Source organism: Aulonocara sp. 'chitande type north' Nkhata Bay, linkage group LG10 (genome assembly GCF_057382095.1).
Source record: "Aulonocara sp. 'chitande type north' Nkhata Bay isolate Kocher_YH1m ecotype deep benthic linkage group LG10, A_spYH_male_GT1.1, whole genome shotgun sequence".
In the NCBI taxonomy this organism is placed as follows: domain Eukaryota; kingdom Metazoa; phylum Chordata; class Actinopteri; order Cichliformes; family Cichlidae; genus Aulonocara; species Aulonocara sp. 'chitande type north' Nkhata Bay.
This window is the reverse complement of record NC_141353.1, coordinates 13907170-13934315: the sequence shown is the minus strand read 5'-3', so window position 1 is coordinate 13934315 and position 27146 is coordinate 13907170. Positions and strand designations below refer to the sequence as shown.

General features: G+C 41.1%; 1 protein-coding gene across 8 annotated transcripts in view; it reads left to right on the top strand.

Annotated features, from left to right (window-relative positions):
* The window catches only part of LOC147320404 (glutamate receptor 3), an 81453-nt gene that overhangs the window by 5413 nt on the left and 48894 nt on the right, over positions 1–27146 (top strand). For all 8 annotated transcript variants that reach the window (XR_015131262.1, XM_086308346.1, XM_086308343.1 and 5 more), the window contains exon 3: positions 13056–13295. Coding sequence is in view for 7 of the 8 variants with exons in the window: in XM_086308346.1 (XP_086164472.1) it covers positions 13056–13295 (240 nt within the window). In the remaining variant the exon portion in view is untranslated. The remainder of the gene's footprint in view (positions 1–13055; positions 13296–27146) is intronic.

The window sequence follows — 27146 nt, the reverse complement described above, 5'->3', positions numbered from 1 at the left end:
AGGTAGAGCAGGCCATCTACTAATCAGAAGACTGGTGGTTTAATCCATGGCTACTCCAGTCTGCATGCCAAGTATCCTCAGGCAAATAATAAATATTATAAAGTTTGTATCTGTCTTGTTTGAAACTTGTATGAAAAGCATACAAGAGTGAAAACAGATATAAGATCCCTTGAAAAATTATATAATGAAACTTGTATGTTTTGGATACTTACTAAAACAATATATGAAAGTAATGAGAAAGTGGCCACTTTTATGTGTAAATCATATAAGTTTTTACTATTTCAAATCAAATCAAATCACTTTTTATTGTCACATCACATGTGCAGGCACACTGGCACAGCACATGCGAGTGAAATTCTTGTGTGCGAGCCCCACAAGCAACAGAGATGTGCAAACACAACAACACAAACGAGCAAAATACAAGAATGGCCAACCTGAAACTAATAAATATATGTACAATATATAATAGTGTATGCATTTCTGGATGTGTATACTAAATATTTTCCTACGTGTGTGTGTGTGTGTGTGTGTGTGTGTGTATACACATTTTTACAAATTAAATAGTAAAAAAATAAAATAAAATAATAATAATAATAATAATAATAATAATAATAAAATATATAAAATATACAGAGTTGAATATGTGCAAAACAGTGGCATTACTGTACAGTATGGAGTGCATAATGTTGAAGTTCCAGTAGTGAAGCTGAGGTGTCTATGACGTGTTCAGCAGTCTGATGGCCTGATGGAAAAAGCTGTCTCTCAGTCTGCTGGTACGGGACCGGATGCTGCAGAACCTCCTTCCTGATGGAAGTAGTCTGAACAGTTTATGGCTGGGGTGACTGGAGTCCTTGATGATCCTCCCCGCTTTCCTCAGGCACCGCTTCCTGTAGATGTCTTGGAGGGAGGGAAGCTCACCTCCAATTATCCGTTCAGAGCACCGCACTACTCGCTGGAGAGCTTTGCAGTTGTAGGCGGTGCTGTTGCCATACCAGGTGGTGATGCATCCAGTGAGGATGCTCTCAATGGCACAGCGATAGAAGGTCCTGAGGATGCGGGGGCTCATGCCGAATCTTTTCAGTCTCCTGAGAAAGAAGAGGCGCTGCTGCGCCTTCTTCACTGTTTTGTTTGTGTGTACTGACCACGTAAGATCCTCAGCCAGGTGTACGCCAAGGAACCGGAAGCTGCTCACTCTCTCCACAGCAGCGCCGTTGATGGTGATGGGGGTGTGTACTTCTCTGCACCTCCGGAAGTCCACTATCAACTCCTTTGTCTTTGCGACGTTGAGGGTGAGATGGTTGTCTTGACACCAGTGGGTCAGGGTGCTGACCTCCTCCCTGTAAGCCGTCTCATCACCGTTGGTGATAAGACCCACCACTGTAGTGTCGTCCGCAAACTTCACAATGATGTTGGAGCTGTTAGTGGCTGTGCAGTCGTAGGTGTAGAGTGAGTACAGGAGAGGGCTCAGTACACACCCCTGTGGAGCACCAGTGTTCAGTGTGATGGGGGATGAGGTGATGCTGCCCAGTCTGACCACCTGGCGTCTGTCAGACAGGAAGCTAAGGATCCAGCTGCAGAGGGAGCTGCTCAGTCCTAGATCCTGCAGTTTCCTGTCCAGCTTCGAGGGAACGATGGTATTGAATGCTGAGCTGTAATCTACAAACAGCATTCTCACATACGTGTCTCTCTTCTCCAGGTGTGACAGGGCAGTGTGTAGTGTCAGGGCTATGGCATCATATAGCCTGACTCTTCAGCTTGTCTGATCTGATGCCATATTTGATTAATTAATTATTGAGCAGCATACATCAGAATCAGAATCAGAATCAGAATACTTTATTGATCCCTGGGGGAAATTATTTTTTGTTACAGTGCTCCATTTTAAACCAACATTAAGACAAGACAGACAATACGCTAACTAAGAATAGTACAATATATACATATATATACATACATACATACATACATAAGTCACTTATAAATAAATATTTGGAAAAGAAACATGTGTAGTTGTAGCAGCAAACAGTGTGTTAAGTGGATGCGTTGTACAGGGAGATGGCCACAGGCAGGAATGATTTCCTGTGTCGTTCAGTGGTGCTTTTCGGTAATCTCAGTCTCTCACTGAACGAGCTCCTGTGACTGACCAACATGTCATGGAGTGGGTGGGAGGTGTTATCCAACATTGTCTTTATCTTGGACAGCATCCGCCTCTCCGACACCACCTTGAGGGAGTCCAGCTCCATCCCCACAACATTGCTGGCCTTACGGATCAGTTTATTAAGTCTGTTGGCATCTGCGACCCTCAGCCTGCTCCCCCAGCATGCAACAGCATAGAGGATCGCACTGGCCACCACAGACTCATAGAAAATCCTCAGCATTTTCTGGCAGATGTTGAAGGACCTCAGTCGCCTCAAAAAATAGAGACGACTCTGGCCCTTCCTGTAAAGTGCTGTGGTGTTTTTAGCCCAGTCCAGTTTATTGTCAATGTGTACTCCAAGGTATTTATAGTCCTCCACAATGTCAACACTGACCCCCTGGATTGAAACAGGGGTCAAGTGTTTCCTGGTCTTCCTGAAGTCCACGATCAGTTCCTTGGTCTTTGCCACGTTGAGCTGCAGATGATTCTGCTCACACCACGTGACAAAGGAGTCGACCACAGCCCGGTACTCTGTCTCATCATCCCTGCTGATGCATCCAACCACCGCAGAGTCATCAGAAAACTTCTGAAGATGGCAGGTCTCTGTGCAGTGGCTGAAGTCTGTGGTGTAGAGGGTGAAGAGGAACATGCTACCCGTGCTAAACCGAGCACAGCTAGCTGTGCCCCCCCGCTTCCAATCTTTGTGTAGCTGAAGTTATCAGAGCATTATATGTTTTAAACATTTGGCACAAATCTTTTCTTTTCTTTTTTTAAGTTACTATAGCAAAACAAACGTGCTGCAATGTGAGCAAGCAATACAAAACAATCTTCATCATAACTCTGAGAACTCATTTAAACAGACAAGTCATGGATGATGCACGAGCATCAGAGACAGGGTTGTCAAATCATTTGGCCCGAGGGTGAGCGTGCTTCATGATAGTTACTATGTTAAGCCATACTCTGCATAGATATAATTAATGTTTATAGAAACAGGTTTTGTTTTTGTTTTTTTAAATATAGCAGTGAGGTCACTGATCCTCTGAGGACAAAGCATTCCACTCTTGGCTTCAAAGCTTCATTGTGAAATTCTGAATTCAATTATTAAAACTTCACCATGAAAAACACACTCACCACATTTGCTTACATATTTGGCCAGTCAGATGTTTGTGTCTGAAAGCTTTAAATGGAATCTCTCGGTTTGGGAGCCCTTGAACAAAAAAGAGACACTTAGCCAAAAGCATGTCCTTTTATCACGATGCACTGATAAAAATATCTGAGTTACTGCTACTGCAGCCAGAGTCCTGTCAGTTTGGATGACCTGTGCCAAGTTGACAAGTACTCATCGTCAGATTTGTCATGGCATTTTCATGCCATTTATAATGTCTTTAGGAAGATTTTATCTAACTAAAGAGGCATTTCAGGTGCATACAATATGGTTTTCTAAGCACTTTCACTCACATGAATAGTTTAAATCTTAGTTTAATAAGAGCTTTCAGGGTCCTTTGCTGTGGGGCAAGACATGAGTCATGGTCCATCATGCAGCACAAATGCATTAGGTTTCTATTGAACGAGGGAGTGCTAATGCTAAATAACTACAATAGAGGCATTTAAATATCAGTAGACTGAATGCATACCTGCCAATCATTTGAAAAGAGCAATAAGTATTCAGCCGAATGAGCTCGGCACGATCGTAAGAAATAATCTTATTTGTTGTTTTGCGCAAACTTAGTCAGTCGACCGTGGCCGGTCATAATGCTGCGAAATGGCAGAACAGTGCCGGATAGCTCTGGGGGCAAGCCACTGGAGATGTGCAGTTAGTCTTTCATCCTGTGCATCAGAATGTGCTTACATGTCAGCGCTGTAACACAGCGACGGTGATCACTACTGACAAGCTACAGTGACGCTGCAGCAGTTTGTTGCAGCCTTACACAACGTCCTTCAGCATGGCTACCTCTGAAATCTCTGCCGTTATTCGTTAAATGTTACCTGAAATTATTCAAGGACAACAAGCTGTGCGCGTCACAGAATAATGCACAAGAAAACCAAAGATGCCAGCGGGGCAGTGAATAATTTAGAGAAGCTGCTTTCATGAATTTGTTTAGTTGTATGAGCGTTCAGTCTTGAAGGTAAAGAGGGGAAAAAAATCATATCTTTTCTCCAGTGTTTCTGTGTTTTTTAAACAAGAAAGAATTTGCGGCCCATTTGTTTTCTATTTATATTTGATAGATGAGCCTATTCTCAGTGCTTTCTATTGTGAAACATTTTTCACCTGATATTTCACAATACATTATTTAGAGCTTGTAAATTGTGCATTTATAACTTCTTCACTCTACTTTTTTAAAACTGAGTATATTGCATTACTCTGTCTATTATAACTATGGTCTTTGGTGTTTTTGCAGCATTTGCAAAGGATGTGGAGGTGAAATACATTCAAGTATGTTCACATAATACTCCAGTAGCCACAATCCGTGTGTGTTTATTGCTGCTGCAAATTTCTTTCTGTCATGGTTTAGCATGTGGGCAATCTCCAGTTTTATTTCTCAGATTAGAGCTAATCCAACGAGTGTTGCCTGGCTCTTTGTGTATAATGAATACCTGCAGGGGGCTAACCCACTGGAAGAAAATGTGTGCCTTTATAAAGCTGTAATCTGTAGAAAAGAGGGAATTCCAGCCAACATTCAACAACACTGCCGGAGGAGAAACACCTACTCAGCCTTCAGTCTCTATCATGCCCTGTGCTTTCTCTGTGGTTGGTCAGCTGAGACAAATTGTGCAACAATGCAGACTGTAATGTGGATAAAAATATGATAAGCTTAAATGTCATAACATGGGAATCATTTAAAATGTGCACGCTGTGAATTCAGCCCGACTTTCTTCATTATCAAACATTTACAATGATGTTTGGGTTTTTTTTAGGTCAAAGTAAACTAGCAGGTCTACACAGTTTAAACAGTAAGAGTGCAGATTAGATCCTGCAAAGAGAGTTGTTATTAGAAAATATAACAAGCACAATGTTTGAATTATTTTTTAATACACTTACTGCAAAAAAGTTGTTTTTAAGCGCGTGGAGAGCATAAATTGCTGCTAATAACTGACATGCTAATGGCCTTGTGAGACCGTTGAGCTAAACGCTAACACCAGCATGCTACATACCCACAGTGACAATGTGGAAATGGAGTAGGTGAAATGTTTTCCACATTCAGTGATCATCTAGTAACCAGTGAGCGCTTGCTTTAGGTTTTTGGCAGCTGCTGTGAAATCGACTGCTAAAGCCCCAATCGCAGAGGCCTACAGATCAGTCAGTGACCCCTGGCAACCACTAATCGAGAGAGAAAATAGAGTATTCGTCAGACAGCTAGAGAGTGGTTGCTGGCAGCTGTTAAGCTAAAATTGATAACAACGACATATACCAGTAGTTTGCATAGATAAGAGGTAAAGATAAACCTTTATTAGTCCCACACGTGGGAAATTTGTTGTGTCACAGCAGAAAGTGGACAGTGCAAAGTTACAGGAGCAAAAATTAAGAAAACAATGGAATAGGATAAGATAAAAAAGAATAACATACTATATACAATAGAATAAAATACTAAATTACACTTAGTGTTATTGCACATGTGCGGATGTGTGTGTTTGGTCAGCTACGAAGTCTTTGTTGTGGAGTCTGACTGCAGTAGGAAGGAAAGACCTGCGGAATCTCTCCGTCCCACATCGTGGGTGCCGCAGCCACTGAAGGAGCTGCTCAGTGCTGTCAGAGTCTCCTGCATGAGGTGGGAGATATTGTCCAACAGGGATGACAGCTTAGCCACTATTCTCCTGTCACTCACCACCTCTACTGGGTCCACAGCATCGAAGATATCAAAGACCTGGACCTGTCTGCAAACATTTGCAAACTACTCGCCAAATGGTAGCGCAACTGTGAAAAGTGCAATGCAGCCTAAAAATGGGGACGCTGTCGCTTGCAATAGTACAAGGTGCTGATTTAGTTTAAAGGTGAATGCTCACTGTTTCCATTTTGTGTCTCAGGCTCAGTTTGTGTTGCAGTTTCACCGCAGCTCGGCGTGTGAATGGGAAGTGATTGTACACAAGTTGGTGTCTACCGTGCAAACCCTGGGTTAACAATCCAAGATGACGACAGTGAATCTTTAAAACTTTTGATCTATACTGTAACTGTTGTGTATTTTAGACTTGTTAAATAAGCCATTCACACAGCACTGACAGGCTCTGTCCATGGACATGCTGCAGCGGTGTTTTTAACCACAAAAAAACAAGTATTTAATGTTTCGCTAGTGATACATGAATGGCTCAAACTCGCTAAGAAGCAAAACATCGTGTTTTTCCTTGCTTATCTGACTTTATTACTGAAACACACTCAACTCGAGAGTGATGTCACTCTGACGTCCGAGATATCTGGAGCATGGCCTGTGTGCCCAAGGCCTTATCTTTTCATTTTTTAAATTGTAACATTTGCTAATTAGCACTGAGCTAAAGTATAACTGTCGCCAATAGATATTTGACCATAAGATGTTGGGGAAATTAACAATGACCAATGGTGATGAAACTTAGTGATCAAGTGATAACTTAGTTTCATCATGAGATGAGGTAGTTTGTAGCAAATTAATCATTATAGATTATTTATTTTTGATACAATAAATAACTCCATGAAATTGAAGATGCCATTATCGGCTTTAATAATGAAGTCATGAAGTTTGATTTGCTACTTTATTTTTTTAGTTCCTTCTATTTATTTACTTTCCATTTCATTCTTCATTTATTTCTTTGCTTGTTTATCTTCTTTAATTTTCCATTTGATTTGTGAATATATTCTTTACTTAATGCATTTTTTCTGTACTTATGTTCATCATATCTTTTATAGACACAAAGGAGAAAACACAGTGAAATTAAATAATAAGCGATAAGTCTCAGTTGTAGTGAGATGTTGAGTGAGCCATGACAGTTTGTGAAATGCAGTCACCTCTCCTTTTCCTGCTTAGAGGAAAAGCCAGAGGACAAGCAAAGCCAATAGGACAGTCTGACTATAACTATAAATGTTTTTCATGACCATCTGTGAGCTACAGGATCAAAGTGCCAGGTGACTAACTTTCAGAAAGACATCATAGGCTTAGACACAATTATACTGAATTGACATTAATAGAAATTCTCTTTAATTTTGCTGCCCTACTGTGTTGACAGAAAAGTGTTCTGACACAAACCTGCTGTTATTCAGGTGGAAATGCGATCCTAAAAGTGTAACTGCAAGTCTGTCTGCAACCCTCGCCTTTCATTTTCATACATAAAAGTCAAAACTGGATTGCAGGATTGGGCTTTCTGCTGTGCCCTTCACTATAACCTACATGCTCTAACTTGCTCAAAAATGCTTGAAGGATCAAGCTGTCCAAATAAAAAAAGAAAACAAAATCTTTTGATTTGCAGCATCCTGAAAGGTCAAATAACCATAATGGCTTTATAAAGGATAGCGCCACAAATCTAATCAAACATTCCTATTTTGTGCTTTAAAAGCAGACAGCTGTGGTTATGCAGTACGTGCTTACTGTTCTATAAAGGACTTCCAGTTTCTTGTAGCATTTGTGCCTTATGACCTTAAACATCTGTTGTCAGACTTGGCCTTTTATTTGACATGCTTCCACTTATGCTTCCAAACCTAGGCTGCTTTATTCCTTCCACTAGTACTGAGTAAAACTGAATTGCAGACTTTTCACATCTTGCCGTTGAAGCGTCTAAAAATAGAGTTCTTTTTTGAGCCTGTGCACAACAGCACATGAATTGTTAGACATGTTAGACTGGGGTATTAATTGGGAAAAAAAATATAGACTGCATTTCACACGGTTGTTGTAATTATAGGATTTTTGACATCATGTGCTGCAAAAAAATACTGTTGATGAATGTTTTCAGCTCGCAGCTCAGATACAAGCATACTGAAATAAAGCATCTACAGAATATTATAATTACTCTGTATAGATAGTGATTCTACCTCTTCAGCCTCTACTGATAAGTGCATGCATAGTGGGCTTAAACCACTTTATGACCACATTAACGGCTTTTACCGGTAGTTTTGCATCATATACGTCATCAGATATAAATATTCAAGATAAATCTGTTTGCGTCCTGTCCAGCTAAAACATCCACAGATGCTGCCAGGATGCACATTACCTAGAATAACAGAAAGACATGCTAGCTATTTACTCTTCAGCTTAGCGTCCAGCTTGTTTCCATTAGGAAACAATGCATTCACTGATGCATACTGCTAACAAAACAAAGGGAACACTCACAATATAAAACCAAGCTTGTTAAACTTCAGGGATATCAATCTATCCAGTTAGGAAACATAAACCCTTGTGGGTCCATTTTACCCGCTTTGGTGCAAATGAAAGTGACAACAAGTGCACTGGAGAGGCAACAACAAGAGAACCTCCCCGCAGAAGGGAATGGTTTAGTAGGAGGTGGTCACAAACCACTGCACTCCCCTTAACCTGCCTGAGTGATTTTTCCAGTTTTGCTTTTTTTCAGTGTCCTATAAGAGGGTACCTGCAGTCGATTCAGATTACACAGGTTGTCCAACTCCTCCAGAAATGCACATCCAAACCTCTGTTACAGAAAGATCTGCTGCATCTCTCAGCGCAGTCTCAAAAACACAAAGAACATACCAGAAGATGGGGCATTGCATGAACAGAACTGGAAGGGCATCAACCCGGCAACATGACGGGTATCTGTTTCCTTGTCCCAGGGAAAACAGGAGGATCACTGGCAGAGCACTACAGCATTACCTCCAGTTGGCTACTGATGTCCATATTTTGATTAGATTTCCCTAGAAAGCCAGACATCCTTTAGTGGGAACTTTGCTCGCAGCTCATCTGGCATTTTTTCTGAGAACACAAGAACTGGCAGGAACACCACTGGCACCTCATTTTCTTTATAGGTGAAGATTTCTACTTTTCTAACATGTAGGAGGTTCAGAGGGTCTGGAGATGCTGTGGTGAACGTCATGCTGCCCTCAACATTATCCAACATGACTGGTTGGGTGGTGGTCTTTGGGCACACTCAGACCTCCAAGTGCTAGTCGAAAATATCCTAACTGCTGTTAGATACTGTGATGAAATCCTCCGACCGTTTGTCAGACCTTATGCTGGTGCAGTGGACTCTGGGTTGCTCCTGATGGAGGACAATTTCCGGCTTCATGTGAACAGTGTGTAGACAGCTCTTGAACAATGAAGATCATTGACTGTCTGTAATGTTCCTTAGAACAGAATCCAATTGAGATCCTCTGTAATGTTATGTATCAGTATAAAAGACACTGACAAATAGCACCATACGCTGCCCAGAAGCGAACTCAACTCATAATCCAAATTTGAGAAGGGATCCCCTAAGACACCATCAACTGTCTCATCAGGCGTGTGCCCAGATGTTATCTGGAACGCACACAGACTCAGAGGTCAGCCTGTGATTTTTTTTTTTTACTTTGACTTTTGGTGTGATTTTCAATCCAGCTCTCAAAGTAATGATGTTCATGGTTTCAAGCCCTTGATGATCTTCTGGCATTTCCTGTTACACCACCTGAGTTGGTGAATATGTTCAGTGTTTCTAGTTTCTCTTTGACCCTGTCCTTTACAAGCTGGCACAGCTGCATGTTGTATTTTGTTCACTGGCTTCTTCATTTAGTGAACATGTGACCCTGTGTCAGCGCAGAACAGGTATCCCCATGTGGCATAAACCAATGTGACTTCCCTCACGTCCCTGTGTAAAACAATCTGAAGCCCTCCTGCTTTCCTCTGCTCTTGCAGACGCAGCTCTTTGGCAGTGGAAAAATAACTTCCTGCCAGGCAGAAGTAAACACATTAAGAGGTTATTTAATATTGTCACAAAAAATAAAACTGTTGTCCTGACTTTGTTCACATGCAGCACCCAATCCTCTCAAACCTCACAGCTCTGAACAGTGAAGCTCAACTCCTCATCGCAGCACGAGTTATCCACTGTTTATTTCTTCATTCTTACTGTGTTATGCGCATAAAGTTCAATTTCCTTAATGCGTCTGCTGTTCGCTTCTCAGGCGAGGACAGCAGCTCACCTCTATTTCCATTCTGAGATAGAGCTATAAGAATCCAGTTTAAAGGCTCAGATCTGCTGTGCACATACAGGTTCATCCCACCAACAGCAATTTTGATGATGGACTCAGACTAAAAAAAAAGAAAAAGAGAAGACATGTGATGGTGTTGGTGTTACTGGAGCTGCTGTGTGTACCTCTTAAGCTTGAAAAGGTGAAGAGAATTAGAGGGTGAGGGGTAAAAGAGAGAGAGGCAGCAGTGAGAGACAGATGTGGGTGTTTGTTAGGTGATGAATAAGATGAGAGTCGACAAAGGGTGAAGAGAGCTGAATTTCTCCAGCTGGATATTAATCATGGATGGAAGGCCTGTGTTAGTATTCTGAACAGAAACGCACAGAGCAGTAAAATAGCTTCACTTCACCACTGTAATAAAGTCAATGATGCGTAACTTCATTTCTGACCGTGATCAGGGGAATTTACTGTGGTTGGCTGGTGTTTACAGCTTCATGAGCCCAAATATATGATTTCATTAGTCCTTTGGGAGAACAGACTGTCCGTTTAACCTTGACAATCAAAAGATAATGCAGTCATTTTGCCAATAGGATCGGATGATTTTCGATGAGCTGAGGGGTGTTTATTTATGGCAGTGTGCTATTTTGCATGAATAACACGAGCTGGATGTTGCTGTGAATCTGTAATTTGAGGTGAAGCATGCTGATTTTAAAAGGAATCGATCTTTTCTGACATTTTTTCTGGCTTTTTTTTGCTTAAATGTTTGAGTGCAGCAGCCCCTTGATTATATAACAGGTGCACTGTGGCCATCCAAGACGCACACAGGCTGATCTGATGATAAAATGAGAGAGGGAGAGATGACTGAACCGAATCATCAACTATGTGTGGGTGTTTTAATGGAAAAGTCAAAACGAACAGAAGCAAATGGTGAAAACATCCAGCAAATAACACATGAAATCGCAGATCTGTGAAATTATTTTACTCTGACTGCAATCATAAAAACTTAAAACTTAAAAACTCTTTTTTTTATTTGACCAATCATTTCTAGACTTTAACTCCTAGTTTAGACTATATGTAGTTTTTCAACATTCCCTCAAAATCCACTCACACATAAAAGTAACAATGGTAGAAAAGTACACGTGTAAAATTGTTTTATGAAGCTTTTGACTTTATATGCATTTATATTTGCTTCTGCATGTGCTGCATTTCTTGGTGCATTAAGCAGAGCATACAGTCTAAGGTCATGCATGCGCATTCTCGTGTGCCCGACAACGTAAACAGGACTTTCTCATGAGTAAAACACTACTGAAGGATAAAAACGCCCGTTTTCCATCAGTGATTCGTGAGTCACGATGATTTAATGCATGAATTAATGCAATGTGCATCCTGAATCCTGACGAGTGGAATAGGCCACCAGCTGTTTCTTTGCAATAAATTATGCTTAATTTCAGAAGAAGCACAAATTATTTTTTATTTATACAATTTGCTAATGAGATTTGCTATTATTTATATTTTGTTATGATTTCTTGAGCCTGTGCCGTGCATGTGTGTAATCAAAGTAATCAAAGTTTCTATCAATAAATCAAATGCTTCTTGTTGGTTGAAAACATGCACTAAACACTTCCTCATCTAAACCAATCAGATTGTGTGTGCCCACGTATAACCATCTTACGTGACCTCTGTTGCAGAGGTTGTTGCTATATATGGTTGTTGGCCTTGTCCACAGGCATATTTTAGATGGGAGCTGGACCTCAAGATATGCATGTGTATTTAAGCATTTGACAGTGAAATCTGACTAGTGGAAGTCTGCTGTGGGGCAGAGCAAGCTGCCCAGTAAGAACAGATAGGGTGCTCACTGGGAGGGAGGCCTTAAAGAGACAGACAGAGGCTGAATGCAGGGGTTGACAGGGAAATATGCACAGTCGGTTTCCTTTAGATGTCTTGTTTTTGATGCAAATTACTGAACAATATGTATGTGACTTGATTTTCTATTTAAAGAATAACCTCTTTGTTCCTTCATTTTGTACAGAAACTCAAAATGAAATAAGAGAAATTTACACTTTATTGATAATACTCTATTCTGTAACTGTAATGCTAAAATCCAAACATTTCTAGCCTCATTTAATACTTATTAGTGTTTCTGTGCGGCTTCACTGAGCAGCGTTGTGACCTGTGCGGAGCAGAGGGTCAGAAATATCAGAGCAGGTCTGCTGCACTGACCAACATTTCCTTCAGTCATTACTAATATTAGGATGGCTGTCATGCCTCTGATTTAATCCTCCTTGGTGGCACTGAACCAGTTTATTATACACAAATAAAATGAAATACTTAACACCTTGTAAGTGTGTTTAGTGTTTGTGGCCGCGGCTCATTTCCATAGGCCCACAGATGGCAACAGATAGGCCTTGTTGTAAATCTTTTATACAGCGGCAGCACAGCCCAGCGCTCGAACATTTGGATGCTCATGTGTCAGGATATTTGTCCATTAAGAGCTGTGGCCAGTGCACTGACTTCCCCATTATTTCTAGTTGATTACCCAAGCAGTTGCATTTACAGCAAGGATAAGTGAAGGGCACCGGGCAGCAGAGCATTGCCATAGGGAGCAGGCATCCCGCGTGAGGCCCATTTATTCAGATAGCCGCTGCTTCACTTGCAAGATTAACAGCATAAAGAATTCCCTCTCATCTCAACCTTACATTGAATTTTTTTTTTTATTTCTGCACAGGGACTCAGCAGCTTTAACTTTCAGTATGTCACAGCGATTATTGACATCTCTTCTGAAATTAGGAGGAACTTGGCATAAATCTTTGTTTGAGTCCATGACCTGAACCTGTTCTTTGTCCTTTGCACTAGTCTGCTCCCAGTTCTCCCGAGGAGTTTACGCCATCTTCGGCTTCTACGACAGGAAGTCCATGAACACGCTGACCTCCTTTTGCGGGGCACTGCACACCTCCTTCATTACTCCCAGCTTTCCCATCGACGCCGACGTGCAGTTTGTCATCCAGATGAGGCCCAGTTTGCGAGGAGCTGTTCTCAGCCTGCTGGACCATTACAAGTGGGAGAAGTTCGTCTACCTTTACGACACTGACAGAGGTGAGAGCGGTTATGGTCGGGAAAGCATGCTTGTGTACACCTTTGCAAATGCCACAAGCTTCAGCAACGTTTAGGAGTAGAACATCTCACTGCAGGAGAAAGTGGATTAAGTTGTCGCCATCCCTGCTCAGGCAAACACGTTATTATACAGGCTATAAGATTTGTCTTTAATATGTAAATCCCTTATCCCCAATCCTCATTCTAAGTGGTTTGATACATTTTAATCTTTGTCAGTAATGATCTCAAATTGCTTCAGTGTGCGGCTGAATCCTGCTCACAGAGGCGCTCAATAGTTTCTTGCTTCCGAGAAATGAGTCATTCACAGGTGCTGCTGATTCTGCTGCAGTACTATGACTGCAGCCGCCCGAGTCTCTAATCCTAGGCACTCGCTGATTATCATTTAGCTCTAATTGGATTATTTAAAGACGGAGCACAACACCCTCCAACTTCTGCATGTGTTTTATGCCCTCTCGCTCCCCTCATGTGGGCCAACTATTTGCAGACTTGGGTCCCCCGAGAGGTAGCATGCAGTCACAATCTGTCTGTACAAACTGGACCATAAACTGATCGCAGACTTGCTGTCACAGTAAAGCTACAGAGCACAGTGTCAAGTCAAACGTATTTTCAAATCGTCCGTTGCAAATAAATTAGAAGATGCAAGAGATGCCGTTTTCCGGCTTCAGTGTCTGCTCTTAAATGTGCCAAACTGTTCAAGAGCTGTGCATCCAAGTATTTTTAAACTGACACAGAGAATTTCTAGGACAGGAGTGCACTCCTTTTTCGCTTCCCCCTGCCTCACGTTTATATATTTCCAGCTCAGGTGTCTGATCCACCGCTCGGTGATGAATCTGATCGCAGAAGCTGATGGTTGTCCAATCATCAGCTTCTGCGACGATTGTGGATGAGAAAAAAGTGATTAATGAGTTTGTAACCTCTCCATGGCAAAATCAACCTTCTCAGAACTGTATCCCAATTTGGCCTTTAGAGCTCCGCTTGACTTTGTTGGCCTCTTTCACCTGCTGTGCTGAGGCTGATGGGCCACCATCTGTAATACTTTGCTCATTTCCACAGCACCACACAGTGTAAACACTACAGTTTAGGATGGATTTCCACAAGCTGCACAGCTTGTGTTTGTTGAGAGACTAGTTAGCCATCCTATTTTGGCTCGAGGTCCCATCCTGCTCTTCCCATCAAGGCTGTGGAGCAATATAGCCACCACTCATCCAAATGTCACTTTAATCTTCATTATAAAAAGAGGGCCTCTATTTAGGGCCCTAAGAGGGATTGGCAGGGGGCACTCAAGAGATGCTTGTGTGAATAGCTTTGGATGGTTTGTGGGGCAATATGACAGTAATATGCTGCAGAGGCATTTTACAGTGATATATGTTATGTCTGTTAACAAGACACAGCCTTTTATTAGAGCAAAAGCAAAGGCATCTTAGGGGCAGCTATAAATGGGGAATGTCTTTTAAATTAGATTTTCCCCACAGCTCAGATCAAGCACTTTATTTAATCACTTTAAGCATAATTATGAAGAAATACAAGACATTTTTTCACACAGTTTCTCCCCACCTGGAATTTTTGTACTTATTGGACAACCACCATAAATAACGGTGAATATAAGAGTTGTATGGACAAATGTAAGACAGTTGGATGTATGTTGGCAACTATTTGTTTTCTAAGAGATCATGTTTTTCTGCCTTTTTGGTTCTTTAAAAAGCGACTGTAGTACTCACCAGCCTCAAATTAATTACATTTATGCTTCTGGACCCACATGCAGAAATAATATAGCAACATGATGTATATGAAGTTAGTAGGTTTCACCTTAAAACAGATCTAGCATATCTTGCACACATAGAATTTTATGTCCTTGTGAAACTTTTTCATGACTGTTGCAGTGGTTGTAGAGTGGCTTGGATAAAACTAGTAGCAGACCCTAGGGTAAAGTCCTTGAACTGGCAGGATTTATATGGGGCACACCTTAACAGCCTCAAGTCAACTTACAAATTGGAGCCATTAAAACAGTGCTGGGATGTTCTATTAGCCTCTCAAAATTGTTGCTCCTGTCTATGGTAAGTGAATATTAATAATATTAATGAATGGTGTAGCCCTGCCCTGTGTATACTTGTCTGACTGTTTAAACATTTCATAATAAAAAAGCCAGCTATTTTTTTGAAAAGAAGTGTATTTGGGGTAAAATTATTAGACTTATATTCTATACACGTGACCGAATTTTAGATTTTGTTGTGTTCCTTTGTTAATTTGGTCATACAGTCTTTGCTGTCTCTTTTTGTGTAATTTTTAATTTAAAAAAAAACAGAAAGAAACTTTTTTTATTACCAACTTAGCTCAACACGGGGTACCTCATCCACTCGGCTAGGCTAACTTTGGAGACCTTTGGAGGACAACCCTGCTAACTGTAATGTTCAGTCCTGTCTCCATAAACTGCTTGTGTACTATTATAATGAGTTCTTCTATGTTTGGTGAATTATGCTTATAGTTTGGTTGCTAAAGTTTTTTTTTTATTAAACTTCATGTCAGATTGATAAAGCTTCGACACCATCAGTGCAGCCTCTGTGCTAGCAAGGAAACTGTAGCTATTTTTAGCTTGATGCTATTGTTCAAATGATGAGCTGTGCAGAGAAAATTCAAGGTTTTCTCACCTGCCGAGAATTGAGTCACTCTTCACGTCTGCATGACCAGTTTCCTGTTGGGACAACTTTGAACAGGCTAAAATAAGAATGCACAAACATTTATCAGTAGCAATTATATTAAAAGAAAAAAACTTATTGTGAAACTGGCTGCAGACCCAAGGTGGTGCTGCTTTTGGTTCTTAGTCAGTCAATTTTCTCTATTTCGAACACAAATTGACATGAGTACTATTTTTGTGTGTCTACTATGCAAAAATACTTCAACAACTGACCTCCATCCTGGTCGCATAATCTCAGATTAGTAATGGGACCAAGCCTCTAGTCATGAAGACACCTTTTGCCTGCAGTCAGGATTGGGACTTCATATGTAGTGTGCAGTTGTTAGCCATTGCTACAGCTTTTCCTTCTAATCTTCTAATGCTTACTTTGTTGGTGAGTTAAGTGAGTTTTTACCCCCCCCAAAAAAGTCATTTTGATTGAGCTAATAGATTTAATAATAATTTAAGCATTTCATACCAAAACTAGTCTTTCTTGATCAACTTGATTATCGAATGCAAAAAGAGCATACATTTGTTAAAAGTAGATTTGCTGGGGTTTTTTTTAAATCATTGCAGCCCGAGGGCATAACTACTCATCAAAGCTATATCTGTATGATGGGATTTTAAATGTAACAGAAAATAAAAATGCCCAGGGAAACCACTCACTGTAGCCATTCATAATATATTAAAATTTCAAATTTTGAAAGCTATTAATATCAAATAGGTTCGGCTTCACTTTCATGTTGGAGATGCCTTCCTGTGACAGCAGTGCTGTGCTGATCTAAACTAGTTTAACTGACATATGCACAATAAGTCTAAACCACGAGTGGAGTCTCTCTTTATTTATTTATTTTTTTTACTGGCATCTCTTACTGTTTCATGCAACCCACGTCTCCTTCGATGAAGTGATTTCTTCATAAACTGAACTGATACAAAAGGAGAAGTGCAGCAAGCCTCGCAGCACCAGGAGGAGCACAACAAAGCGGAAAACAGACTACACACTTTTATGCACACGAGTCATTACATACAAGTTTATTTGCTACAGTGCAGCATCACCTATTTATCCTGGATGTACTGGCTCTGAATTGTCCTCATTAAATAGACTAATGGCTGCTGGCAAGCAAAGACCTTTTGAACTGATGAACATCTGGATGTTACCAACTGGGCGCAGAGAGAAGCTCCTCACCAGGTTTTCTCATGTTTGGCTTATTTACAATAAATTGCATATTCATCATAAAGCGCAATATGTCGTTCATGCCAGTTAAAAAGAGTTGCTGGGTGGTGTTTGTCAAAGTTATTACACTTTACAAAATTTGTATAATGTGCTGATGAGCCAAAAATTTATTACTACGAAAATATCAGCTATAAAATGTGTTTCTAATAGCTGATTTTAAGTCAGAGGAATCTTTGTTTTGCTGTCTAAATGCCTTAAGCAGCAGTTTTTGTAATGGTCCCAACTGTTTAGCTCTAAGAAGACATTAGATAATGTCAGCAGAGATACAGTTCAACTTTGATTGTTAAATATAAGATATAAAAAATATTTAAAAACCACATAAACAATACAAATACATAAAAACATATCCAAAGGCCATAATGCATCACAGAAAGGCTTTCAGAAATAAAGATGGCGATGGGTTCTCAATCTGTAAAAGGCTGCACTGATAAATAGTTTAATAACTTAAAAATAACTTTACTTTATATCCGACTGCACAATGTATAAAAATAGGATACGCAAAGCCATTAAATTATTCAGAGACTCTTTATATGCAAGGGAGAAGGCCAGAAATTAGGAAAGCCTGCATTAAAAACAGACTCTGTATTGGTGACTGTACTGAAAATCACTTTCAAGAATCGGTAAACACAGTTCTTCACTGCATCGAAAAATGGAAGAGTCTTCTTCTCATTGGAAAAACAAAAATCCATAAGCAACAATTAGAAAGGCTTCCACTCTCTCTGGGCCTGAGGTCATTTAAAATCGACCGAAGCAACCAATCGACCAACCAAAATTTGAAATTCTTTTTGGAACTCATGAGCACACGAGGTAATAGAGAAATCACACTGTCCAGCTATTAGTGCCAGTCCTAAAGCCAGGCTCTGTGACGGTAAAGGGGTGCATTAGTGCACATGGAATGGATAAATTGCACATCCGCGAAGGCACCTAATCCATTTCAGTTAGATACAGGGTGTAGCTGATCTACTGTATTTCCATTTTTATGTATTCCGCAGCCTGTGATATTGTTTTGGAATCACTGATCCTGAAACAGACGTAACCAAATAAGGTACCTCAGAACTGTAATTAAGTACAGTGCTTCAGTAAAGGTACCTGTATGAGATCTGACTGTGCAATCTAATGCTCATTGTTGACTATCATTCTCTTGATTCATGAACTCTACATAATGCAAACTGGATCTTAATTTCCTTATGCGGCCATCAAAATGAAGAAGTAGCATCTAACAACATTAACCGCGGCTCTCTCCTCCTGCCGCTGTGACAAATGTAGATGGCGGGGACAATTTGCCTTCGATGTGTAATCACACTGCCCTGCTGCTGAATGTCTGCTTGGTTTCTTCTCTGCAAGGAAACATCTGATTAATTGCGCACTGCTAAAGAGCTTCACTCAGCAGCCCGGCACACAGGCTCATTAACAAAGAATGGGAGAGCGGGAGAGGACGGCGCCACGCAGCTGTTCCACTCTGTGAACACCTTACTGCAGCTTCACTTTGAGATGGACACATATCAATAGGTGTAGACCCCCCTCCCGCATCTGTGAGTAACCACTGTTTTGCTGCCAGACAATAATATTGGGACTGAAGCAGAGATTCATCAGTCAAGCTTTTCTACTTCAAGAGAGCTTCTTTCCTCCCCCGTTCAAGGACTCTATTAGGCCTCGTAGTGAATGTGAAAGTGAGGCACACGTGTGGCAGAATATCGTGCTCTTCTGTGAGGCTGTTTGTTTTAGAGGGCGCTGAAAAACAAAGACATGCAGATAAAAAAAGGCTAACACTGTAAGAATCTCCTCTGTCAGATAGGATCTCTGAAATCATAATAGCAATTTATAACATTAATATAACGGATTGTTTAAACTTGAACAGCGCTTTTTTCCTTTTCTTTTGCAGCTTGCTCATAAATGTGGCTTTGCAGAGTGAGTGTCGAAAAAGCTTTAGATTGCGTGGACTCAATTTCCTTTAGATTTACAGCTAAGGCTGGTATTTATCTGGAAAGGCAGTTTGGATGCTACATGCGTGGTGCATGTATGTGTGTGTGTGTACTTGGCGGTGACCTCATTGGTGAAAACCTCAAAGGGCGTTGTGCATTCACTGGGAAGACACAGCTGAGGCGTTGGCTGTGTCTGAGTGTTTCTGCCTGAACCGAACCTCCTCTGTTTTCAAGCACTCAATCCGCTCTGCCAGACGCCCAAAATGGCACCAATTGATCCTTGCACATCCACGCATGCAGAGGCAGCGCAGCTTGAAAACAACACCGATGGAAATGTAAGCTGCAGACTTTCTGCTCAGTACTGCAGCGTCGACTCTTTTATACCCACAAAAACTGAAGTACGTGAATTATTAATTCGGTGTATTAAACATTTTGGGGAGTTCGCCTGTTTAGGAGGAAAATGTATAAATGTGTTGCTTTCATTTCTCACCACAGGTGAGTTTGGGGTTTTAGACGCTGCGTTATGCAGTGGACATTGTTGCTTTCAAATATAAAGAGATCGCTTTTGAACAGACGGCCTGACAGACTTGCAGTACTCAGACTGTAGCTAACTACTGTAGCTACAGTAACCCTGAGAAAGTCATTACGTAACTAGAAGCCGTTGCGTCACTTTAAATCTTTGTTCCTTGCTCGAAAAATGGAGTTGCACTGCTCATTACAAATCACTCTCTGTGAGCATCACTGACAAACCACTCTGCCACGTCTGCCAGGATGTGTTGACAAAGCCGCCCGTGACTGTATCAGTCTAGCGGCTACAAACTGCTAAAGTGGCAAGGATGGATACTTGTAAGAGATGTTAGGAAAGGGTTTTAGTTTTACATCCATAGATATATATTTCAGGTACTTGCAGGTAGTGAAAGCAGTGAATTTTCTAGTGTAAGAAGAAAGAGTTCTGTACTTTGTGATGTTAATGCAGGAGCTGTCCAAGGTCCTGCTGATGCAAGACCTTGGACAGCTCCTCATCCCCTCTGTAATAAAAGTTGTACTGTGTCATGTTAGCTTCATCCATTCTTCTGTTGTCCATCTCTTTATATTTCATACTGTTTCAGCAATAAACATGCGAGCAAATTAGAATATCAGCTGTCTACAGATGCCTTTACACAAGCCGGACAAATAAACTCGATTTTTCAGCAGATGTTCTCGTTATATTAAGAAAAACATGAATTAATAACGGCTCTATTTGTTGTATATAGTATGTGAGAAATCTTATAATACATAAAGTATCATATGCCCCTGAAGGTTCTTACCTATCTAATACCTACATCAGATTTATGATGTCATCGTTTTTCTTAGCTACCACCGTTGAAAGGCCTAAAATGGCCTGTTTGTACCATTTATGGACCTGTACCACCTTATAAACGTGTTCTGTTATGTTCATTTCACAACAGATCACAGGACCATGTTCCCATCGATCTTAGGTGAGCACCCAGAGAAGGCGCCGATGTTTCTAGATGCTGTTTACGCTTGTTTATGAGTTCTAACTTGCTTTTGTTGATGCTGACTTGAGTTTCTGAAGCTAAATAATGACTTCCACTACAGAATTGTGACATTCAGTACAGTGTTTTCTGACTTTGCCCCAACCATATAGATGTTTCTTGGAGTTCTCTGAATGTTGTAATGATATTATCATATTATGAAATCTCATAATATGACTGACTAGTATCCAGTCATGTTACTAATTTGTTGCCGCTTAACCTAATTAGCTGTGGGATATTCCCCCCAAAACTCAAACATTGTGTTTGTACTGTTATTTTGTCACAGGGTTGCGCATTTTGTTGTGACAAAGACTGTTTTTTTGAGGGGTAATAACACAAATAGATAAGGTTGGGGTTCAGTAACCCGTGATGAACATGCTTCTAACAGCGGTCTACTGCTTTGTGATGTCACAGTGTGCACTTGCATAACAGGGTGCTGTGAACAACAGTGAAATTTGTCAGGAAATAAAAGTCTAGCACAAACAAACAAACACCATACATGTAACAAAACTGCCTTTGCTAACACTGCTCTCACACGTTTGTTTTATAAACCCTTGAAATTTTGTTAGTATGCAACCTGAAGCTCGATCAGTCATATTTATCATATCTGTTACTGATGGCAATACATAATCAGTGCTTACTTCTACTTCTCTGCCTCTTGAATCAGAGAGAAATCAGTACCTTAAAGACCAGGTGTGATTCCACTTATCCTGCTTTCGTTGTCTGTTCACTCCTGCCGGCTCAGGGAGGAAACAGGGTGAGCAGCTCAGAAGCATATTTGGGCAAAAATACAGATTTTTCTTCCCTCCGCAATTCAACATTGTTATCTCAGCTGCTCACAGATGAAGGAATAGCCTCGTCTTCAAATGAGTGGGAAAGAAATAAAAGTGTATGGAGCTGTGAGAGAAGGAACAGAGGAGTCAGCAAAGCCTTTGTGTTTCTCCCGTGTCAGAGGGACAAGCGCTGTCAGAAATGCTGTCAGATGCACCGAACGCTTTTGACTTCATCGAATTTGGAGCTTCCTCCCATCTTTTTCTGTCACATCCAATTTGTCATATGTAATCTGCTCTAACCTTACCACCTTACACGGACAAATAAGAAACCAGGTGACTAATAGAGAGCCCCTCTGCTTTATCAGGCAGCTGCTCTGCTTATTCCTCGATTCTTGTCTCTGTGTCGCTCAAATGCCTTTCGTCTATTTCAGGGACACTTGCTTTCAGGATAACGCAAGGCCATTACAACAGTAGTCTTTTTGCATTATGAAAGAGATTGATGTGATGTGCGTTTCCATGTTTGCCCAAGAGAAAACGCCATTTTTATTTTGCCTAAGAGAGAAAAAGACAAGGCTGTTAGTGCAGCTCTCGCTAATGGGCCATCCATTTCTTTGTGTGTGGTTTAAATATCTGCACTTTGTGTTTGTGTTAGTTTTCTCACTCCGGCTGTCTTTTATATTACATTTTTAGTGCTTTAGAACCTGAATCATCTTCAAGCGCAACAAAAATTTGTGAATTATTCAATGACGTGTGAATTCAACTTACATAAAAGATGAAAGCAAACAGGAGAAATGCTCGACGTTCTGTTAGCAACTTTGCAGCTGTCATTAGATAAGAAATAATCTGTTTGATTAGGTCTGATCAGGGATTTGGCAGGAGTGGGCGGTGTGGGGGTGCAGGGCTCTTTGCAGTTCAGCTAATTTGGAAGAGGGAGCTGTTATCTATGTTGGACTGCAGTTGGAGTAGGCGTTGTTAGGCTAATTGTGCTCAAAAGTGTCCTTTTACTGTCATTTGGCAGCTTTAATCCTTTTTATTTCACTGGCTCTGTGAGCACTGCCCACTGAAAGCAGTCTTCTTTGTAGAGCCACATATAAACTTTGCGATTTTTAGAGATTTCTCAGAAGTGGGTTCAGTGGCTTTGTCTGAGTTCCCCCTCGGTGTCGCGCTCAGCTTTGGGCCTCCCGTGACAACGGCGCGGTTCAGATGACTGCAAGAGAATTTTAAAGAGGTCACCTTCCTCGGGGAGGGGGAGGGACGACTGAGTCACAGTTGAGACTGCACACCACGCTCAGCCATCATATGAGCCGCTGCCCGAGACAGACAAGAAGAATACATGGCCAGGTGTCAGCAGAGCCTCAGTCAGGCTCGTTTTAGCGGCTGTGTCTCACAGAGGAAGTAACATATTTGGTAAATGTCCTAATCTAGAAAAATACTTCTCTTAACTACAGAGAGATTTAAAGTGAACCAGTGATTGTACTTGACTATCCTGCTTTGTTTTTTTCAGGGCTACATCCCGATGGTGCTGTGTTTGCTATTAAGCTCATATATTCAGGTTTAACTCACATACAGGCCAACTTTACTTTGTGCTGCCTGCTTAAACAGCTCCCCTCACCTTCAAGCATTTCTTTCACTACATTTGTCAACAAACCTCAAAGTGAAATGTCTAAATTTTTTGTGTTTGTAGACTTGAGCATAAATATCCGTACTGTACTCATGGCATGGTGGCCTGACAGCATATAGCGGCGCTGCTTTGCACATCGACAGCTCACGTTTCATGTTATTGGATCATTGTTTTGCTGCTCTGCCTAAGTTACGTGCTGTTTATAAACTGGTACTAATGTCAACATGTAGCAGGTCGGGCTCGCATCATCTCTTCAGGAGAACCTTTGTCGTCTGACGTCTGTTAAAGCTGATTTCAGCTGGGAGCTGATGAAAGGTTTATCCTCTTAAACAGCTAAGTGCTAGCTACTACACAAAGCTGTGCAATAATTCTCTGTGGGCTTCCTACTAGTAACCCATGTGAGTTTAAAGTAACATTAATTGGCAATGATTGTACAAAAGAATGACACTAACAATAATCACAGTGATTGTCTAATTGCATTTTTTGGAGTCTTGTTTACATCAACCTGATAACTCAGGGCATTTATCCATGTATGCACGGTAAAGACAGCCTGCTAAAATTCAGACTGAGCAAGGTGATTTAAGGGTCTTTAAACACTGCATGATTTAGTATTTCTGAAACTGCTGATCTACAGGGATTCTCCCACACAACCATCTCTATTGTCTGAAAAAGGGAAAATATCCACTGAGCATCTCTGAATGCACCACATTGAACCTTGAAGCAGATGGGCTATAGGAGCTGAGGACCACACCACCAAGTGCCACTCCTCTCAGTTAAAAAGATAAAGCTAATGGTATAGTTCAGACATAGAAAATTGGAAAAACATTGTCGTTTTTTCTGTGTCTCTATATCTTCTGCAACATTGAGATGGTCGGGTCAGAATTTAGTCTAAACAACATGGAAGAATGGCTCCATCCTGCCTTGTATCTGTGGTTTTTTGGCATAGAGCATAGAGCATCATTTAATCACCACAGCCTCCCTGAGACCATGTCCTTTCTTTTATGACCACGGTGCACTCATCTTCTGATGGCTGCTTCTAGCAGGATAACACCAATGGGGCCACAGGAGAGATATTTAACTAACTAAGGCTGTTTTGGTGTTTTTGTGGAAGAAGGATTTTTTTTGCTCTATAAATAGGCTTGTGGCAGTATGCTCCCGATGTTGAATATGTATTATTCTTCAGGTCAGGGCTGAATAATTGACTCTGTAAAATGCCCTTGATGGTCGTCCTTCCTGCTGACTGTTTTAAAATGTACCATCTGTTTACAAAGTCAACCAAAACTCTGTCATTTGTGCGCCGCCTGATAAATCACACCAGTGTTAATACTCACCAAGAGACTTAGGTGTCCTTTGTTGCTCAGATTTCCTTTTTGCACTGTGGTTTTTAAAGCTAGAGTGCACCGAATGTCACATCATTGAATTCCTTCGGTTCGGGACTTCCTCTTTATTTATACATATCTTTAATTGTTAAGTATACTCAATAGCTTAAACATCAAGCAGCTCATAAAATGTTTAAACCCCAACTATCCAGCTTAGTTTTAGTGTGAGAAAATGAAACTCTCAAGGGAATCGTTTGTAAATCCCCCCAAATCCTTTTTCTTGAGCAGCTACTAACACGTTTCAAAATGTCATGCATATCCCAGCTTATGGCGTTCAGTGCTGTGGGAGGAGAGCTGACACTCAGCTTCTGCCTTTTCATTTCCCTTCTGCCAGCGGTGATATAATGTGCTAGATTTTAGTTTTGATATATATGTGAGCTGATAAAAAAAAAATCCAGATAAAGGCAGTAGCAGTGTTGGGCTCAGACTGAGGTCAGCTCAGCAGTCTCTTATCAGTCATCAGAGTCTTTACAATGCATCGAGACACGATGCCTCTTTCGAATTCCTTAACCTCGCCCGGCGTCAGACATGTGAGCACACGTCGCGGTGGCCTCTTTAGAAGCCAGAGTGGCTAACGTGATGGCACCCAGCGAGAGCCACTTGTCTTTAAAGGCCATACCTGGTCTGAGTGCTGTCTGCTGTGCACTTCACTGTGAAGGTCACCAGCAGGGGAAGGGAGGGCGAGGGCGAACGTGTCAGCCCAGTCGCTGTGCTCAGGCGCAGCCTGTTGGGAACATGAGTTTACATGTTCCCAACAGAAAGCTGAAGAACCTGTGGTAGATCCAGATAAGGACCACTAGTTATTGTTGTTGGAAATGCAAGCAACAATACTTCTGATTAAATTATACATTACAAGTGAGTGCTGCCTTAGAAAGGCGGTGTCAAATCTGTATTCTGGATTATTTGCTAAAGATAAATCTATAAATGGTGTTAGTGGACCCAAAAATTCAATTCTCCACTTTACAAACCTTTTGAAACCTCTCTACCTCTCTTTAGTAAGAAAATATTCTTGTACGTTTATGAGTTTGGAGATTTAATGGCATGTTAATTGCTGCATTATTATTTACAGTTACTCTTCGTTCATCGCTCACATTTCCTTTGTACTTTGTACACAGGCATGAATCTCTGTAGACAGATCGCTGCATTGGACCAATCTTTTATGTAAGATTGGTTCAGATCTCTAGATTCATGTATGTCCAAATTCCTTTGGAAAAATAAACCCCCACGTATAAGCTTAAAAACACTACAAAAGACCAAGGATAAAGGAGGACTAGAACTGCCTAACTTTCAGCACTACTTCTTAGCCAACAGGCTTCGGTTTATCTCAGGATGGCTAAAACATACCCTCTTAGATGAACCTTGGCTAGATGTAGAACAAGCACTTTGCAATAATCTAGAGATCTCAGACCTACCATTTATCAGCTCAAACATCCAACGACATAAATGCTTTAAAAGCATCAACATCAGTGCTTCTCTGACAGCATGGTGGGAGTTTCTAAAATTGACGGCGTCTTCATTAATCCCATGCAAACGTACACCTATCTGGAACAACCCTGACATATTACAAAACAATAATATGATAAACTTTTCAGCTTGGAGTGGTAAAGGAATCAAATATTTAGAACATATACTAGAAGGAACAGAATTTATTTCATTTGACGGACTAGTTACACAATATGGGATCAACAAGAAAAGATTTTTAGAATATCAACAAATTAAATCCATAGTAAAAAAGAAATTTAAACCGGGTCAAGTTGAACTACAAACACCACCAAGTGTGGTTCAATTTCTTACTCTTAAAACCCCCAAATTACTATCCAAAATATACAGAATGCTTTCTAAAAAAGATGAATCAATATCACTTCCTATTGCAAAATGGGAAGCGGATTTATCAGTTAACTTAGACCTAAACTTCTGGTCTCAGATTTGCTTAAAAACCTTTCATCTAATTAGAAATCCCAGTCTTCAATTAATTCAATACAAAATATTACATAGAGTGCACTATACAGGTCATCGGATGTTCAAGATGGGCTTTACGTCTACCAACAACTGCTCACACTGCCAAACCAATTCACCGGACAATTATATCCACGCTCTTTGGTTCTGTCCACCAGTTCAGAAGTTTTGGCGCGAGATATGTGAAGACTTATCGAAGTGTCTGAAATGTAACATTCCAACTTCCCCCTTAGTGTGTTTGTTGGGCAGCTTAGATAATGTCACTTCAGAAAAGAATATAGCCCATATGGTTTTCACTGCCCTATGCATAGCCAAGAAAACAGTCCTCATGAACTGGAAAAATAAAAATAATCTTAATTCTAACCAATATAGAAATTATCTATTAGATTACATTAGTCTTGATACAGCCTCTGCCACCACATCAGATCAATTGCTCTGGGCTCCTTTGATCAGCTCCATCACCTAGTGGGGGTGGGGGGGTCATAGTCTGGTCCCGCCTTCACTGTTGTGATTGGTGTGGGGGTAGGGACAGGCTTAGGGCGTCGGGGGGTTCCCCGGAGGCATCTTCCTTGGGGGGCTCAACCCGGGGTAGCGGTCATGTCCGGTTAGGGGCTCTGTTGGCTCTCAGGTGACTGTTTCCTCGCGGCTGCGTGCAGCGGGGCTAGGGGAGGGTCTGTGCTGACGGACGTGGGTTACTGACCTGGTAGCCTGGCTGCCCCTGGGTGGGTCCGGGATGGGCGTG